Here is a 20,213-nt window from a genome sequence, read left to right on the forward strand (position 1 = left end):
GGATAATGTGAATAACTTATCTGCTTGATGCCGAACCTGGATCACTGCTGGTGTGCTGTGTATTAAGCCAACCAGCCTTCTGTTTATCTCCCACTTCTTTCATGCACTTCCGATCTCAAATTCAAACTAAATACTGCACTTTGATGTGTGATAACTAGGTGTGTGTCTAGCTTCGCCAACCTTCTAAAAGGGATTTCATCCTTAGAAGGAATCCAGTCACAAATTAAGCTACCATTAGGATTTGAAGAATTAGTTTATATTCATTCGTTGCCCTCATCCCAATGCAAATGCTTTCCTTTATAACTTCGAAATGAGGAGAAGTACGAACAGCTTAGCAATGTGGGACAAAAGACTTTTGTCTTTTAGTCACTTAAGTCATTTTGTCATAAAGTGACTTTATAACTTTATAATAACATTAAAGTATTTAAATAAATCACTTAAGTCACTTAAACTTTAATATCTCTTGAAATACTTGTCTGACTGCCATGTCGTCAGAAATAGGAATATCTCCTCATAGTTCCCCATGTGACCAAATACACTTTCTAGAAATAGAAAGGGTCCATCTCCATTACTCCTGACTTACCATACATAGTACGTATAGCAAATGGAGTCCGAATGACATCGAATGAAGGCCAAATCCATAAATCGCTGAATGTTGGAGATTAAAAATCCTCAAAAGACTCTCTAACCATCCTCATTAGCCTACGAGGATCCAATATTAGGCTAATCTCTGAAATACTGATACTGGCAACCAATGGGGACATTACACAGATAAATGGAAAAGCTTGAATTATAACTATTAATAATGAAAGTGACACATAGCTGATTTGGAATCAGTGTGAAGGGTGGATTTTGTCCTACAAGGCTATGTACCATTATGAAGATTTATGCCTCACATTGTGTGGCGATTTTGGGGTTTTTTTACCTGGCCTGTATTCCCATTTTCAATACTTAGAATTTGCCTCGGATTGTGTCATTCTTTGCTATTTAGATAAGGGGAGGAGATCTCAAATGAGTTCAAGTAATGACCTGTGAGGAAAGGAGGAACTTTGATAAAGTCAGACATGGGCTCAAGAAAGGTGGAATCACCCCCTGCTTGGAGAAGCTACATGGCTTTGCTAGAAAAGTCACCAAGATTTTTGCTCAGTCATGGGCTAATGGCATTACTACCTTGTTCGGCAGAGAGTTTGTGATCGATGATAAGTTCATATCGGACATCATTGGCCTATCCATAAAAGGCATCAAATTTTACACTTACTATGATCCTGAACAAATTAGGCTTTTGTGGCGTGAAATGTTAAAGCTTATAATAGAATATGTTACAATTGATGATAGATTACCTAGGGTTCCTGTGTACCATTTTTGCATTGTTGAATCATTTCAAATATAGGGAGTATGTTTCTTTTTTGTATTATCTACTTTGTTTCCTTTGCCATAACCTTAAGGAGCATAGGAAGAACCCCAATAACCTAGTTCTTCATGAAGGACTTTTTGTCTTAATCTTTGAGCAATGTCGGGCTAGGATTCCAAAACCAACCCCACCCTGGCTAAATAACCCAAAGCTACCCCTGAGAAGGAGGTGGGCACTCCTAAAGCTAGGATATATAAGGTAGATAAAGGGATGGTGACTGAAGAGAAGGAAGAAGAATTTACTGCCCCTACCCTTTGGTTATTAAGATAAAGTTGGCTACCAATGGCTGGCCTTGCCAGAGCTAGGAATATAGTGGAGGAAGAAGGGATGGATACTATTAGAAAGGACAGGGTTGTCGTTGCACCAAAAGATCGACCTGTTAATGCCCGCTACAACCAATAGTCTTATAGAACCATAAGAGGTGATTAAGCCAATGTCGCGAATCTAGCGAGGGATGTTGGCCCACTGCCAACAATCCCCCTCCCAGCATCACTCACTGTGGCCAGCAGGATTCGAACCTGTGACCAAGTTCTGATACCAATTGTTAGAAAGGGCAAGGTTGTCGTTGCACCAAAAGATTGTCTTGTTAATGCCCGATACAACCAATAGTCTTATAGAACCACAGGAGGTGGTTAAGCCATGTCGCAAATCCTGTGAGGGACGCTGGCCCATTGCCAACAAATATGACAGAAGACGACAAAGAATTTATCACCCCCAACCCTTATGAGAAAAAGATTGCAGCCACGAAAGTTGTTATGGAAGCCACCAAATGCAGCCCTAAGGGCGAGGGTAAAGTTATTCCTTCTTCTGAGAAAATCAAAATTGGGAGAAAAGCCGAGACAATGAATGATACCCCCAGTGTTGAAGCTAGAAGAGAGAACAATGGTCAAAAGGGTAAGGGGAAGGTCCCTATTTTAGTGGACTATGGGAGCTATGTATATCATGACATGCATGTCTCACCATTTGTTTTCACAGATTCTTAGGATTGCCTGGAGGAGGATAATTCCACTCCTTATGGGAAGAGGAATGTGGCTGCTTCTTACATGGAATTATGTATTGATGATTTTGCTGACAAAAGGGAGGTTACTCTTGGGGTGTTGCAAACGGTTCACGCCAGCTCCATGTATATGTTTACAGTGATGAGATGGGCTTTCCACGAGTTTAAAAGCCTAAACCTGAAATATTGTACCCTATTTGCCAAAATGGAAGATTTGCAAACTAGAGGTGGTTCTAAAGGTACCTAGGCGACCCTTGATCTTGATCTTTCCTTTGTGCAGTGTACTTATGATGAGTAAAAGTTGGTGATGAGCTATATGGAAGCAGAGTCCAAGGCCATAGATTTGCTGGAAAGCAACATTAAGGTCTCTACGAAGAATATGAGAGGCCTGGTTGCCAAGTTGAAGTCTTCTCACCAAGAGAAGGTTAATGTCAACCTAAAGCATGAAGATAAGGTGGTTGTTGGTGATATTCAAGGTCCAAGAAAAAGAGCTAGAGCTAGCATGAAAAAGAAGGATGTTTCTTTACCTCGGGATATTCAAGAGCTTAAGAATGCAGCTCAGAAAATGAGCCATTTGGAATGAGAGGTCGCAACGACCTTGAAAAACCCAAGTTATTAATTTTGCTCCATTGTTGTTTTTGGTTCTCTGTTGGTTTTTTGCTAAGTTACTGATGCTGGTTTTGATGCTAATGGGGGTGCTAGGTGCTAATGCGTGGATTTTTTTGCGGGGGATTTTGGATGTGTTTGGGTGCAACCATATATAAATATATATAGTTTTAAATATATATATATATATATATATATATATATATATATATATATATATATATATATATATATATATATATATATATATATATATATATATACTCTATAATTTAAGTATGCAAAGAAATGCAAGAAATATACAAAAATAACCCATTTCATAGTAATTAGCATATTCAAATTGAAATAACAGTAATGTCTGATTAGTAAATTACTCAATTTCAAGATTCCAATGCAATTCGAATTACAAAATCAAAACATAGTTCATGGTTCAATGTTGATCAACCAAGAGTCGAGGCTCAATATTCACAAATCAAATTCAATCAATTAGAATCATAAGGATTCTCAAAAAAATCCACATTCTCATCATATCCTTCTGCTGCAACACTTCCAAGTTCATTTGAACCAAATGAGAAGAGAGCCCAACTATGAAAAAGATGAGAGGAATGAGCAATGAATAGCCTATATTAGGGTCGTTTTAGGGTTTTGGGGCAAAAAGGAGACAAAATATAATTTTGAAAAAACCAAAAAAACACATGTTATATTGTGTCACATAAGTGACTTGGCACCTAAAAATCTCAAATGCTTAGTGGATGCTTTCCCAAGAATCCCACAGACAAACTCCACGCATCCTGCCCACTTCCCTCGCGCTTCCAAACACCTCCACGCATCCACACTAGCATCTAGGTAAACATTCATGCATTAGTATCTTAGGCCTTTTGGTTGGGTGTCTGCTGAGTGGGCACTGGTTTGGCTTGATGTTGGTTTGGTTATTGTTTTGGGTTGGTTTTTGTTGGGCGCTATTAATGTTAAATGAAAATCTAATGTAATTTCTTTGTAAAAGGTTTTGGGTCCCTTCAAAACCTATTTTTGCATTAATCAAAAAACATGCAAGTGGCAATTACCAATCTAATTGTAATATTTTCCAATTTAACAATATGAACCATAAATTTTCCAATTTAACAATGCAAACAAGTTATTTTACAATTTAATAATGCAAACAATATATTTTCCATCAATAGATCCAAGACTAAGAAAATCAATATCCAAGATTAGCACAAGGTATGCCTGAAATACAATAGAAAGGAATAAAAGCAAGTTTTTTCATCTAGCAAATACAGCAGTACCCATAAGGTGGAACGAAACACAAGTTAACTTCTAGATATGAGAACTAGAGTGAATCCATTTTTGTAAAAGGAATTTTTTATTTTTCCCTTCTTTCGATCATAGTGAACATATTTTTTCCTTGGTCTGAGTAAAATTTTCATTATTAAACTTGATTGTGGATTTGCTCATGATTCCAAACATCCACATGACTGGAGTCAACAATCTAATAAATTCTGATACCACTAATCACAAAAAGAAGTGCAAGGACAAACAGCTATAGGAAAAGATAGATCAAAATCTTCCACACCAACATACACATACATACAATAACAAACACCATTAATACACACACAAAAACAACAGGAATGGCTATCGCGGACATAGAAATTACATATCCAACGAATTAATTGTAAAAACACATTTATGGATTGCCAAATAGTTCATGTATTATCCCCCAAAAAGTAGGCATTATTATTGTTGTTGTTGGTAAATAATTAACAACTTTATTTATGGATACTTGAGAATGTGTCACTATCCTTGAGCAGTGTGTCTAGAACATCCCAAGCAAAGCAAGACACGAACATCTCCACATCATCGATGCCACCCAAGCACCGGAAAGATGACACCCCCTAATTGTACATCTAGGAAACTCTCAACAATCTCAATGACATTAGGACAACTCTGCTATATAAGAAAAAGAACATTTAACACAAGAGCATTGAAGGAGCTAGAGTTCCTGCCCTTTGTGGGAAATAGAATATGGATTTGTGTTTGTTGAAAATAGAAGTTGTTCTATGCTTAGTATGCTGTTTTGATATGGATACCATTTTTGTTCGTCTGTAGTATTTGTGCTTAGTCTGTTTGAGGGCAAATTTCCTTCGTCTCTAGCATTTGTATCTTGCTATTTTGATCTAAGACCATTTTCTTTGTATGTTGCATCTGTATCTGGCTATTTTGATTTGGAGGCAATTTTTCTTCATCGGTAAATATTTGATCTTCTTTATGTTATGTTGTGTTATTGTAATCAGAAATTTTATTAAAATACTAAAAAGGAATAATTTCCTAGCAACATTTTTGATAGCTTTCAATGCTTAAATTTTTTTTCCCACAATTATAATAGTTAAATATGCTATTAAATTAAATCACAACCTTCTAAATAATGATTTTAATAGTTCAATTCACTTATCAATTAGAAAAAACACTTAATGTCATGCCTAATCTTATATTATTTTTTTTCATTTTATATTTGAGAATACATAAGATACGTACAAAATTTGAAAAACAGAGTAAGAGGCATCAAATGCTCTTTTTTTTCCTCTTTTTTTGAGCGGTGCTTTATTATAGTTACCGAAATTATGGACAAAAAAAGTGCATAGTCCGTTTTATAAAAAAAATGATTCTTTTTTCTTTTAAGTTTTCTTTTATTATTATTCAAATTTTATGTTGGATGGTGAACAGTTCATTTATACTTACTGTGCTCGATAAGAAATTTGAAATAAAACTAAAAGAAACTAAAAAATTGTGCAAAACATCCCTGGCCTGTTTAGCGAGGACAGCTCAGGATTCCTTTTTAATGTTTCACCTGCCAAAGTTGATTAAATTTTTTTGGGAGGTTAAACTTTGGATGGTAATATCTCGTTCGCACGTGGTAATTTTGTCGTGAGGTTCAGCAATGATTATTGTCACAACATATTTGCATGGAGTGGCCCCAAGTCATTCTAGTTGGATCTGTCCCGGAAGGGCAAGAACCCACATGGGATCAGAGCGGGGCACTCGTTCGCCTGATTATTATAGATAGTTCATGAATGCAGACGTGCACTAATCTATTTTAGGGGCTGGCATTAACAGATTATTGTTGCCAGCTTTTGCCTGTATAAATAGTAGGGAGCGACAAACTGCTGTCGGCACCACTAGTGGTGGAGGGATAAGCAGCACCACATGGTCGGCTGTTCATGCGGGGACAGAAGCACCTGTAATAGCAGTAGCAGAGGTGGTGGGAGCAAATGATCCACCAATGGCACAAATATTACTTTTAGTGGAAGATAAATTAGAGCTCAGCTTGGGATTGATTTAAAATTCTTACAAATAATTTTTGGAACAATTTGTTACAATCATGTCTTCTTTCGGTGTAGCTCTTAGAATATTTTTTTTTAATAAACTATTATTAATGTGAGGATTGAGAATAAATTTTGGCTGAATAGATAACTTATAGTCATTGCCTCTTAGTTAAAGAGGCACTAATTAAAACTCATGCTCCCTATACTGAAGGCTTCAAATAACTTATTTTTAACAATTATCCAATAAAAAATAAATTTCATTCTATTTACAAACTAAGAAATATTGATTAAAAGTTACAATATTCTAATCAAAAGACATTTAGGTCATTTTAAAGCAATTGTAACCATCAATTTCAAATGTGAAAATTAATTATGTACATAATTTGTGTAAACATAATACTTTTCCTTAAATGTTTTTTAAAAATATAAATATTTATAAATTGAATATAAATATTTATCAAACTTAATTTGTATTGAATATTTATTAGATATATTTTATAAATATAATTTTAAATAATTTATTTATTATATTTTAACTTATTGATTGAAATTTTAATTTGAAATAATTAAGAAAAATAATAATCCTTTATTTAACAATTAAAAAGATTGGTAGTAAAATTGAGAGTGACTAATAAGAAAAATGGAAAAATGAGGAACAAAATAAATTCAGAAAATTATAATTATCCAGAACATAGGATGAAGTTAGAATAAGTATTTAATTTTATTGCAGGACAGTTTTCAAAATAGTAATTTATTGAATTTAGGCCAGCGAAAACATTAATTGCCAGATCGATAGTAAATTTGCTGGGATTTTCTTGATTTTTTTCAACTAAAAAATTAGGAGAAAACGAACTGAACAGATAAGATAATGCTGCATTTATTGTCTGTAAGAAAAGTTAAAAAGAAGAAGACAGTGGACAAAATTGGTACTTGATAATTGTGACGTAGCTGTTTGTCTGTCTGAGCACCAATTTTTTTCCTTGGCATTGATTATGGGGGTTTCTTGCTGTGTGAACAGGCTAAGGCACTAATCTAAAAAGTAGGCCTCAACTTCTTTTGTTTTGAGATTTGATTCAAACTATGGAGTGGGGTTTAAATGTGGTTAGGAAGAAAACCCTAAGCAAGCATCACATGAAAGTCAGAATATACAGATGTGGCGATATGGTGGAATTGTTTTTCTTTACTGCTATGGCCACATCTAAATTTACTCTCCCAAATATGGGAAATTGCAGTATGCAGGATTGACTTTTGATACATGCGATTTTATCTATACAGCCCAAGCAGCATTGGGATTTTGGCATGGTGGCAAGATAGGACAGCAAGGACCATTTCCATTATTTAAAAAAAAAGGGTATGGTGATTCTGGGAAGGATAAGGTGGATTATAATTTATTGCAGATGCTATGGGGGAAGTTATGCTTCCGGCATTTGTCATGAGCGACCCTATCCTTTCCCAAATAACACTAGTTATAGGTCATAGATTGAGCATCTGTGAACCTGCTTCCTGTGCTGACAGAAGATTTAAGCTTGCAGATTCTATAAGTAACTAGTGCTTTCAACAACATTTCAGAGATTTGGAAGAAATGTGGTTGTGATTTTTTGCATAGATTAAGAGATGGAGGGACATTAACTGTTCCAAACCAGGCAGTGGCTAGGGAAATGATAGCCAGTAAAGAAACTGGCTTCTCGGGGAGGCTGGAGAGAATCACTAGCAGCAAAAGAAAACCATAAACAGTTCTTTCTTTGTTGCTGGTCGGGTATGATCTAACGCAGTATGGATATTATCGCATCTGCCATGGTTTGGCGAAGTTTTTGGAGGCGCAGAGGAGGGTGATGGCCATGGGCAATGAGAGTGATTGAAGAACATTCTAGTGTTTTATTTCTCTAATTTTTTACCTCAAAAAATCAATTTTACCCTGGGAAAAATGCTAATAGCCAATGAAAAAATAGAAATTGTTGATTGAAATTTTTTTTTTTAAAAATCATTTTTTAACTTTAGCATTATAGTGACTTTGGTTATAAAAATTAATTGTGGACCACCATTGGAAACATTAGTTCCCTGCCTTACAGATAAGACAGGGACTAACAACAGAAAAGAATAAACCAAAAACCACCAAGTGAGGCCCACTGTGCACCCCCAAACCCTTTAAATAGACATTGCTTAACAAGAACGAATTTTCCTCCATTTTAATGGTCGTCTTTGCTAACATTTCATTGTTGCCAATTTGGCTAGGTTACAAGATATGATATTGTCATTTATGGCAACATATAATCAGGTTTAGGTCAGCAGACCTTGAAAATTAAGTTTTGAGATGTAAACTTAGAAAATTGTCTAAGCGTCAAAGAGTATATTTGCCAGCACAGGAACCTTTTTGGTCAGCTCAGTTCACAGAGGCATTTTTGGCACATGCACACTTACCTAGAGGAAAGCCAGTATGTCAAGATGACGTGTGCAAGAGCGCAGCACAGTACGGACAGAGATATTTTTGGTTTACAGTGACAGTGTTGAACTGACAGAACTGAGTAAAGATAAAGAGTTAAGTATTTTGGGTTAAGGAATTGTTTTGTTTACCAAAATAATTACTTAACTAATTAGGGATGACATCCTAGATGTTAACCCTAAGTTAGCAAGAATCAATTTCAAATTTTGGCAAATGTGTGAAGGTATGAAAGCCCAGCAGCTAAAGAAATAAGGCATAAAGGACAGTTTTGAAATTCGAAGTTTTGTGTGGTATCAATGATATGAAAGCTATTGTATGTGATGTGAATTCTGATGTATGATCAAAGAAGTCTGAATAGTGATAAAGTTTTGGGAAGAGCAATAAAAGGCTATATCAGATATTGAAGATATCAGCAACGATAAAGAGGTTTTTGTATCTATCTTTTGTATTGAGGAATTCCATTGTATATTGCATGTTTGGACGATGGGCTCATCTCGCATACATTTTTAAATTGCAATAACGACTCCTAACAAGATTGAGGCTTCTAACAAGGACTAGGAGACTATACGGATGTAACAGACTCCTAACAGGGTCAATATCTTTAACAAGATACTTTTGATTAGTGGATTATTTTGTGGGTACCAACCCCACTAGGGTTTTCTCTAGGTCAGGGTGTCCTTAGTTAACAAAATATGGTGTTATAAGTTTCATTATTTTATGGCTGTGTTTATTGTTCAGCATAATTAGTTTACATTCATATGCAAGTTATATAAAGTAATTAAAGATATCCAGCTTTGAGCAAAAGTTTGTGAAAAAATGATTCAGCAACCCCCTCCTTTCATATTTCCTATTTCTAACATTCATTGGATCCTACCACAAATTTTTGCTTTGGAGATCTCTACAATCTTTCATTTTCATCAAAATTCTTCATCCTATTTTTAATTGTTGTTCATCACTCCTATTCCACCATAGCTCTCCCACCATGCAAGAGCCTATCCAAATCATTAGGAATTATCAACTTATCAATTTGTTAAAAAAGAAACCAAAACTTCATGACCATTAGCCTATGCTGTAGGGTACAGCAGGCCCTGCACCTACTCCTAGGATTAACACATCCAAGGACAGGTTCCCCCCAGTTTTCAAACACCCAAAATGCAGCCCAAGAAACCCAGGTATGCCTAAGGTACATCTGTACCCTATGCATACCCACAAGTTACAATGTACCCACTCTAAAGACAATACTTTAAGTGAATAAAAAGCTATGAAATGTCATAGTTGGTGTGTAAAAGACTTGTGAAGACATGTTTATTAAGCTTTACTACCTCGAGTTTCTAGGACAAAGACAACAGGGAATGTGTTTCCACAACAATTTTTTTTGTCAATTTTTTGGGGACAGCAAAGGGGACATCTATGTAAAATTTAGAGAAAAACTAAAATATATAGGAAGTTTTAAATATTCATAGGAAAACATGGACAAAAATAAATATATACTTATTCATAATAAAGCATGGATAAAATAGGCATTTATACAGTATGTTCAATATTCATATGTAAACATGGATAGAGCATCTATATAGACATTATAGAACCTTAACATATAACATTTTTGTTCACTTCATTCCCTCGTTTGACCACCAATATTGATGGTATTGATAAGAATATACTAGACTTTCCCATTGATGTTCATTTCCAGCTGAAGCATGTGTAAAGTCCCCTTCTCCACACTACACCTAATGATACCTTGTTGGTCTATCTTTCCGTCTGGATAGGCTAACGGCATTTATTTTGAGGATGCCAGCCAGTCACAAGAATCTATTTGGTTTCGTTGGGGGGATATTTAAGTGGAAACTCCTAGAGGTTAAGTCACTTTATTTTATAAAGTCAATTTATAAAGTACTTTATCATTTAAAGTCACTTTATGACATAAATAAGTGACTAAAAGACAAAACAGGCTTTTATCCCACATTGCTTAGTTATTCGCATCTTCCCTCACTTCGAGGTTATAAAACCAAGCAGCTGCTTTGGGATTATTACCATGAGATATATTAACATATTATTTTGAAAAATAGTTGCTTGAATGTGATTGGTCTGTTCTTAAGGACAAAACCCCTTAAGAAGATTAGTGAGGCTGGACGCAAACCCAGTGGCTCACATTTCATATCCAAAATTGAAGTTCGAATGGGCATAGTGGAAATCGATGGGAAGCTGGAGTTTCAACAGCAGATACAAGTGACAGAGGTTTGAAGATAGCCTATGGCATTGACGACATACAGGCCAGCAGCAGCAGACTTGAACACAAACAGCAGATAGGAGGATAGGCCTTCCACAGTCAAGTTTGCAGAGGTAAATCATTTCATTGAACGTAGCACTACTTTGGTTATTGACCAGTCCAAAACGTGGTCCTTAGCATCAAAACCGACAGTAGGGTTAACGTGAGAGGTAGAAGCAACAGGCCGGCACAAGCATCGATCTCATAGTGAACTCCCGCATGTAAAGTTATACAAACAGTGACTAGTTGGGTCAGTGTTGGCAGTGGGAACAGAACGCAGAGGCAAGGGTGATTGCGGAGGACTGCAAGGCGGCAACAGGTTGCTCACACTGCAGCAGTACAGGCATTATATCCTCCAGCAGTACAGGTATTCGTTCCTGCAGCAGGTGGCATCCTCCATTGCTAAAACAGTGGTATCAGAGCTAGTGTGCGGCTCAGGAATCAAGGCGGTATCATTCTGAAAGAGGCACAGATGGCAGATTGGGCGGATAGCAGGTAGTGTGGATTGCTCTCCAACCACAGCACATGCTCATTATAGAAATCAGGGTCTGCACATCCATCCCAGGTTCCTTCCATCATCTTTCCTCTCAGCATATTAGGATGTCAACTTATGAGAGCTAGGAGTTATTTCATTTAATCACGCATTCCAGTTGGTAGTTTCTTTCAGGACTTGTATTAGAAGTTAAATATATTAATGCAATAATACTGTTCTTCTTGAGCCGCCATTGGTACAAACTATCTTTGGATGTCCATTTATCAATTGTTTCTAAAGTTGCCCCATAAATTTTGATAACACTTTTACAAAACCAAGGGATTGGATATTACAGCATGTGTGTTTGAAGGAGTATGAGTGGTTTCTACAGGTTGTACCTCTTATAGACCTAGCATGATCCCCTGGGAATGACTCCCTGCATTTCTTGGTCCCTTTGTTGCTGTTTGTTGGAGCTTGTGGTGTATTTTGTAGCTGGGTAATGTTGGAAGGTGGTCTCTAATGTTTTGAGAAAGTGTTTGATGTTTTTTGTAGCTGTTCTGACATGCAAACAGTTGAATATCAGACCTGCCGTTAAGTTTAAGCTTTGCACAGTGGTTTACAGACTTTACATTAATCATTCCAGAGCTTGTCTGCAAGAAGTTCATTCTGTCTTTCTAATTGGGAAATATTTGGTGGTATTCTATTTCTACTATGACATACAACCACTTCTTTATGCACTACCAGGTTTTGGGTGTTCCTGAAATTAATTCCAGAGTAGTTGTTCCTATTTATGAGTGTTTTTGGAGATTCAGAGCTGTTTACACTCCATACCAGTGAAGGGTTCAATGTTGCAGACTTGCTAGCAGTTCTTACAAATTGAAACAAACATATAGTTTAGCATTTATGTAATTTATCGAACACTTACGCACTATTGCTGACGTGTGGGGGTCAACAAAAGGAAATAAAAATAAGTTTGTTCTTTACAGTATTTGAGTCTTTTTTTTCAAAATGCATTGTGAAAAAGGTGGACAGCTGGCCACCTCCAGAATGGTTAGGGAACGTTACAAATATTCCCAACTGAGTTGGGGGGGCGCAGGGGTCCCCTCTAAGAATCGTTGCTGTCCCCCAAGTTTCTGGAGGGTTTCCTACGAATTTTCAGATTTTGGGATCGATAGGCGTCATCACTGACCCATCCCCCACTTCTCAAAACATCTCCAAAACAGGGATGTGTCAAAAGGGCTGGAGAGACAACCCTGGGTTTCTTTGTTAATAAGTGTTACAAGGATGAAATAGAATCAAGAACATTCATCATTCAAGGTAAAAAATTTCCCAAAATCTTTCACAAGCTTCCTATTATTTTCATTGTTGTTTTCTGAATTGATATTCAATTTTAACATATCCTAGGCAGACATTATTATTTTTTTATTGTTGCTTTCTGTTTTTCTATGCTAACACCGTCTGGGGTTATATTTTTGCTTGTCAATTATCCTAGTATTGCTCATTTTAGAAAACATAGATAAAACTATCCTTATACTCTATAATGGCTAATACAACAACCATAGCAAAGAAGAAGGAAAAGACTAATTAAACTTGCAAGATCTAAAAAGAATTTACCAGAGAACCCCAGAGAACCAAAGAGATATGGACACCATAAAAGAATGGCACCAACATATCCTAGAGAATCCATTTTGGAATAAAAATTCCATGTTTAATGTGGGTACTTCTCACTTAAAATTGCTCCAATTACACTTAAGAGTAATCAACCCACTTAGACTTCAAAACAAGCATGAAATCAGATTTTTGCTCTAAGAGCTTTACAACGTCTCCAAATCCACAGCCCTGCCATATTGCTCAAAATAGACACTAGGAACATAGAAAAATTGCAAAACTTTTACTCTAAATCACCAATTTTCTCTCCTCCATGCTCAGTTGGAACTTAAGATACACTTATTGAGTGTTACAAAGATGTTAAAAGTCAAAACAATTGAAGGATTGAGCCAAGCCATACTGCCCTGGAAATTCTCTTTTCTACCAAAGCTTGCAGTTTGACGTCTCATACCACTTGATGCATTCCTCAATGTTCCATACCCTATCACCTATTACAAACTCCTCACACATGGGATTATGTATAAAATCTAGATTCTTACACAAATCATAACCCCCCAATATGTAGGATTTGGTCCACAAAAGTTGTACTGAGGTTTTTACAAAACTTGGAATGTCACAGGACACAAAAAACATGTGTAGTGAATTTGCTATTTTCTATAGAGGCAATTTCAGTTTCACTGCCTATCACAACCAATGATTTTCACAGTATAATAAAAATACTGAAACCTAGAATATTTCTCTTCTTTCAAAGTTTGTGTTTTTTCCATCCCACGCCATCTAATGTAATCCTCAATATCTAAGAGCCTATCGGGTATTCATAAGCCCTCAAACATACCCTGAAGTACACAAACCAGATCCTTATTCAATCATCCATGCATTCTTTTCATTGCAACATCATCTTCTCAATAAAATGACAGCCCCTTTCTTATGCCACAAAAGAAAGGTTAGCGATGCATGCCAATCAAAAAGTACATTTCAAAATGAGGCAAGGGACATCGCAGATGAGCAAAAAGTGCACTACATTTATACCAATGGGCTTCCTTTCAACCTCATACAATCACCATATTGGCCAAAAATGTTACAACAATTAATCAAACACAACAAGGTTAGTAATATTATAGATATTTGGAGAAAAAGGTGCACACAATCTGAGACAACAATTTTGTAGAGGCGTCACTATAGCCCATGAGGGATTCATGGAAGGATCCATTGTTCCTATAAGATGATAAAGGTTGCAACAGCGGGCCCTCAATCTGACACTGAAACAAGGCCTAACAGGGCAACATTTCTAAAGGCAATCGATTGCGGATCACAAGTGAAAGATGCAAAATCCATTGCATAACATCTTCATAGGGCCTATATAGATGATGGGCGTCCAAAACATTCTTGAGATTACCTACAGTAGTTGAATATTTCACAAAAAATAAAATGTTGTATGACATCATCTCCAATTTCAAAAAGTTGCAAATTCTTCTTCAGCTGAATCGAATTGGAGAACATACTCACATACCTTCTCTCCTTCTACATTATATATACATATTAAAGAGATTAACCCAGCCACACCTAACCAAGCAAAACAAATTGCTGTCCTAGCAAACTGGTACTATTTATTTACATATAACTTGTAATTCTGAATATTTCTTTCAACTTATGCTAGCATAAACACTTATTGAAAAGATGCCCCAAAATGTCCAAGTAGGAGAAATTGGATGTCATCCGGAGAAAATACTAATTAAAAATAAAATTAAAAAACCTCCATTCAGTATATTTATGTATGAAGCCATCTATTCATAGGTTTTAATTTTGTTTTAATGGACTGGTATGATGAGTTTATGCTGGAGAAGTACAAAAAAATTACATGTTTCCTGGTAACACTATATATCACAGCTGAATTAAAAGTCAAACTTTAATACAGAAATTCTGGCATGAAAAGCAACAAAACTTACCCAATAACCCTTCCATATTGACCTTGACCACCACTTTGTTTCTTATGAAGATAATCAAATTCAGCACGTTCTGTGATAGTCTCACGAAAGTTGACTTGAGGTTTCCCAACTACAGCTTCAACCTAAATCATCTCAATGGAGAAAATGGGCACAAGCAAGGTAAAAATATTTTTTTTTTTAAAACAATCTTAGTTGAAGGCATAGTGAGAAGAAACAAATTTCTGGGATCAAGGCAAAACCCAATACTTTATATTCCCTTTTAATGCGTTCCACATAAATGTCCAAATGGAGCTCTCCCATGCCAGAAATAATTGTCTGGTATAAAAAACACACCAAATATTATATCAAAAAAAGTTAAAGCAAAAGTCATTGGACATTGCTGTTTCCAATTCAACCAACATTACCTGACCGCTGTCTCGATCTAAGCCAACTCTAAATGTTGGGTCTTCTCTTTGAAATCGATTCAAAGCTTTTGAGAACTACAACAATAACATATAGAAACATCTTAGTGTTTCGATGATGCCAAAAATTCTCCATATATTTATTAAACAATAAACATTCAAGAAGGCTAAACCATTGGAAGTTATGCACAAACAAATTTCAAAACAGATTTTTTACTTGTCCTCCCATGTCCTTCGATGCAGGTGCAATTGCCAAAGACATTACTGGCTCAGGCACATTCATGGATGTCATTGTGTACTTGACAGAGCCATCAGTAAATGTGTCACCTATCCCACCATACATTGTATAAGTAGAAGCAATATAATATTGTGATAGTGTTTTAAGCTCATTTGACAAGACATTAGTCTGCCATCCATATACTACAGTTTACTGAAACCATTTCAGTAGTCTATAATAGACCTACCTGATGCACAGTCCACTCCAAATACAGCTACAATTTCTCCAGCGTGTGCTTTTGGAATATCCTTCAAATAAATTAAGAAAAAAATTATACTGTATGCATCAATAATATCAAATCTTTCATGACAGTCGAATGCATCAGTTATTTGCTTTAGATAGTTTATTTTAATGGGCAACCTAGCTTTATGTTACAAAAGGTCTGAAATATAATCTAGCAGAACATGAACCTCACCTAAGCCACAAAATCTATAGTCAATCTTTCCTACTGAACAGATTGCAACCATACACTATTTATTAGTTCAAACACTTATCAAAGTAAGTAAAAACAATAATTTGCAAGCTGCATAGCTACATACCTCCATATCATCAGAATGCATCCGTACAAGACGAGGAACCTGCATAAGAATCAAACAATTAATAGCTTATGATAAGTTAATTAACTATTGAGAAAAACTGTGAAGACAGTATCAAAATATTAACAACCTCCATAACCCTAAACAAACTAAGAATATCTATCAGATTCCCTCTGCTTATATTTCAGAATCAAGAACTGTGTGGACTATATAGTGTTCGCACTTACTCTTCATTTTAACCCTTATTGTATGACTTATTTGAATGAACAAACACATGTTAGCTAAGACTGTAAAAAGTAGAGAACAGAACATCTCAAGCGATTTGCCTTCCCTTTTTCTTATATCTTACTTGAATCAAAATCAAAATCTAACATGTTATTAGAAGTACAAATTTTTATATTTAAGAAAGCTCTTTCACAATAATTGTATCTGAGTTCTGAAAACATGCCCAAGACCAAAGACGTGTATAATAAACTTCAGAAGATAAAACCAAGAAATTTACACAAGGCATACTATACGAAAACACACAAGATAATAATATTGGAGGTAAGTGTTGAACTTCCCTTATTAAGATTTGTGCCCTCCATAGTTAAGAGAAAGTTCGTCCCATTTGTTATACAAAAAAGTTCAGTTTCGCCATATATCCAGTAACATCTAAAGCATTTTTTCTTACATACATTTATCAAATTAAAAATTAGTGTCTTGATTATATACCCCCCCAAACATATTTGTAGCAATGTATTAAAAAAAGCAACAGTCAAATACCTAATCACTCCCTAAACACATCACAATTGAATAATTCTCCATTCCAGCAGATTTTCAGCCCAGAAAATTCAAAATTGCCTTATGAAGTTTTTCACTCTTTCTAGAAAATGGAATATCAAGTGGACACCACCACATCAAGAAGGCATCCCAGATAACTCATCTGATCAACACTACTTAGTAAGTATCTCTCAAGCTTTTCTTGAGGCATACAGATCTTGCTGTCCTTTGCAGAGGATACATTTAGATGACAGTTTTGCAAGAGCATGCACATTTGACACCATTGACAATTCACATAGTTAGAGCAGTTATGTGCCCAACCACTCCACACACACTTAATGGAACGAGATAGCTATTGTTGTGTTTTTACTCTGAATTAAGGGAAGACTCTGTCTTCTATGCTTCACTGTAAATTGGCATGAATGCCTGGAATATGTGTTCTATGTATTGCAAGTTATTTTGTTCAAATTTGCTAAGAGGGTGTAAAGACTGAAAGGTTGAGTGTAAGGATCCCCACCAAAGTATGTCCCGTTGTTGAAGCCAGGGAGGCATTGTTATGGTTAGCCGTCGTAAGTCAGGAAATTTTAGCAGTGTACCTGGAGTCAAAATTTTCAGTATGATCTAAAACTTTTCTCAGTAATATTTGCTCAGAATGGCAACATACAGAAATATAAATTCTTTGAGTTCAAGATCCAAGCCAAGTACATACAAATTTTGATGACAAAGAATTGCTAATTTGGAGAAAATGGATATTTTAGGATTCCAAGATTTGGTTTATCTTATCTTAAGAATGAAAGCAGAGCTTGTGTTCAAAAAGATATAAGATCTAAAAGAAGACTAGAAAGAAGAGATGTCGAGAGAAAAAATGGCTTGAATGGATTCCATAAGTGAAAAAAGGAAATCTGGAAGATATTGAATGTGAATAGAGTAACAAGTAGAAAATCTTACAGAAATGATAAAACATTCGTGGATAGAAGAATTCTGAAAGATTTTGGTTATGAAAAATAGATATTTGAAGAAATTTGGCAGACTTGGAAGGTCACTAAAAGAAATATTGAAGATAAATTAACTGAAAACAAGGCTAGAATAAAAAAAATCTTTTAAAGCCTAGCAAAAGTTAACTTGAAGTTGCAACCTAAAGTTAAAGAAGAAAACATAAAGAAGATTTAATTTAAGAATATAACAAAAAAGCATTAGTAAATCCTCCAAAAATGCATATTGAGAAAAGAAGCTTGTCTAATGATCAATAAGTTCAAAAGTCAAGGAAAACAGAAATGCTATAACAGAAAGAGATTGGTTTCATGAGATAGAAATAATAGGAAAAATCCCTAAACCAGCGTATGTAGAGCAGACAAAACGGACAACTTCCCTCACATCTTTTGGTAAAAGTTTATCTTCTAAGCATAACAATGCTAAAATTTCTAGCAAAATCCTGGAGCATAATGGTGAACATAAATCTCTTCAACATGAAAAGATTAGAGATAAAGGACAAATCTCTTTAAATGTTAACACAATAGATAATGCTAGAAAAGAAGAAGTGCTTCTAGATTAAAAAAAAATGAGGTTAAAGAAGTGTATCTTTGTGAATACATTAAGAATGATGAAAAAGATCTTCATGTGAAAAATAAGAATCAATAGAATGATGTCATATATGATGAAAGCAAATGTTTTCCTATGGAAAAATTCAAAATGGTAAGAGAAATGGATGAAGAAAGTTCTGATAGAAAGTGTTCAGAATAAGATAATAAAATTTGGCGAGGATAATGGATCAGTCTATGGGTAACCAAAAAAAATATAGGAAAATGATTTTTTCCTGGAATTGAGCACAAAGAAACTCGTCCTTCTCCTAGAAAAAACATTTATCATTTATGTTATTAGAAAATAAAAAAATTCTTCAGCAGAGGCATGTGCATGTGCAGCTTTTCAGTAAATTGAAAAAGAAATGATTCAATGGCAGAAAGAACATGACTTGATGTTTTCAAACAAGAAACATGGGAATAAAGAAATAACTTTCAATCATAGTCTAGACTGTATAAGAAAAATCTATTCTTCACAAAGAAAAATATTATGAAAATAATGATGAAGAAAATTTTCCTTCCAAGAATGATCAAGAATCAATATAAACACTCTTTATGATTAAGATTATGATCTTGATTATGTTAAGAGTGTTCTGTAGGAATTGCTCTGAAAAGATTAAAGAGAAATTTATAAGAAATCCTTCTGCAATGTTTTCTGATAAGAATCATAGTTGTAATACGAGAGAAAAAGCTACAGGGCATAAAGATAGCAAAAATTGTGAAGATTCTACCCAATCAGGAAGAGATGAACCAAGGTAAATTCTTCCAGGAATCTTCATTAGTAAGAAAAAGCCCATTCTCTATTTCAATACCTCTAGCAAAGAAAGAGAAGGGAAAGAAAAGACTGCATTAATCATAAGCCCTTCAAAAAGTGGGAATATTCATATTTGGTCCCTATGTAATTTAAGTTGCATGTGTTTAGGACATGGGAGAAGAGCTTAAAGGGTAAAACAAACACACAAATATGATCAAGAGAGTTGTTGGAGTTGATGCATATGAGAAAAATATTTAGGCCGCTAGGACCTTCCCCCAGTAGCCACTAGGCCCTAAAATGGCCCTGTATGCTCAATTAATATAGATTGCACTTTGCATCAATGAGCATCTATATTTCCTTTACCAAAACCTTGGCCACAAAGATACCTGCGTACTTACTACTGACAATTTCCTTCCTAACAGGTTTGGATTCCCTTCGCCTTGGATACCATTCTAGGCTCTGTAGAAAAGACCTGCTTTTGCCTATAATTGTCCATCCAGACCTCCTTAGCCAGTGGACCTTATCAAATCTTGTACTGGCCAAACTGTACCTGTGAATATTAATGCTGTTCCCTTGACCTTCCCTCCAAGCTCAACTACAATACCTGCAACATATTGATTCCAACCTTGGGGTCCCATGTCAAACTTCATCATCTACATGTTTTCTCAAAGTGACTTAAATAACAATGTACTTACTAGTTGTAAGAAGTTTTTTTTTTTTTTTCTTAAATAGAGTGCTATTTATTATCAAATATAGTGCATATGGATAAAATGCACATTGTACTTCACAAAAGTGGTAAGTATAATAAAAATGCATCTAAATTTTAAAAATATT

The 20,213-nt window shown here is 35.3% G+C and overlaps 1 protein-coding gene across 2 annotated transcripts in view; it reads right to left on the minus strand.

Annotated features, from left to right (window-relative positions):
- The window catches only part of LOC149567576 (elongation factor G, mitochondrial-like), a 186,537-nt gene that overhangs the window by 104,686 nt on the left and 61,638 nt on the right, over positions 1–20,213 (minus strand). For both annotated transcript variants that reach the window (XM_089820814.1, XM_089820815.1), the window contains exons 9-14: positions 16,290–16,328; positions 15,938–15,998; positions 15,691–15,800; positions 15,477–15,551; positions 15,319–15,387; positions 15,073–15,194 (exon numbers count right to left, since the gene is read on the minus strand). In XM_089820814.1, the coding sequence (XP_089676940.1) occupies positions 15,073–15,194; positions 15,319–15,387; positions 15,477–15,551; positions 15,691–15,800; positions 15,938–15,998; positions 16,290–16,328 (476 nt within the window). The remainder of the gene's footprint in view (positions 1–15,072; positions 15,195–15,318; positions 15,388–15,476; positions 15,552–15,690; positions 15,801–15,937; positions 15,999–16,289; positions 16,329–20,213) is intronic.

This window comes from Cupressus sempervirens, chromosome 3 (assembly GCF_028749045.1).
Source record: "Cupressus sempervirens isolate cs-2001-9-10 chromosome 3, ASM2874904v1, whole genome shotgun sequence".
In the NCBI taxonomy this organism is placed as follows: Eukaryota; Viridiplantae; Streptophyta; class Pinopsida; order Cupressales; family Cupressaceae; genus Cupressus; species Cupressus sempervirens.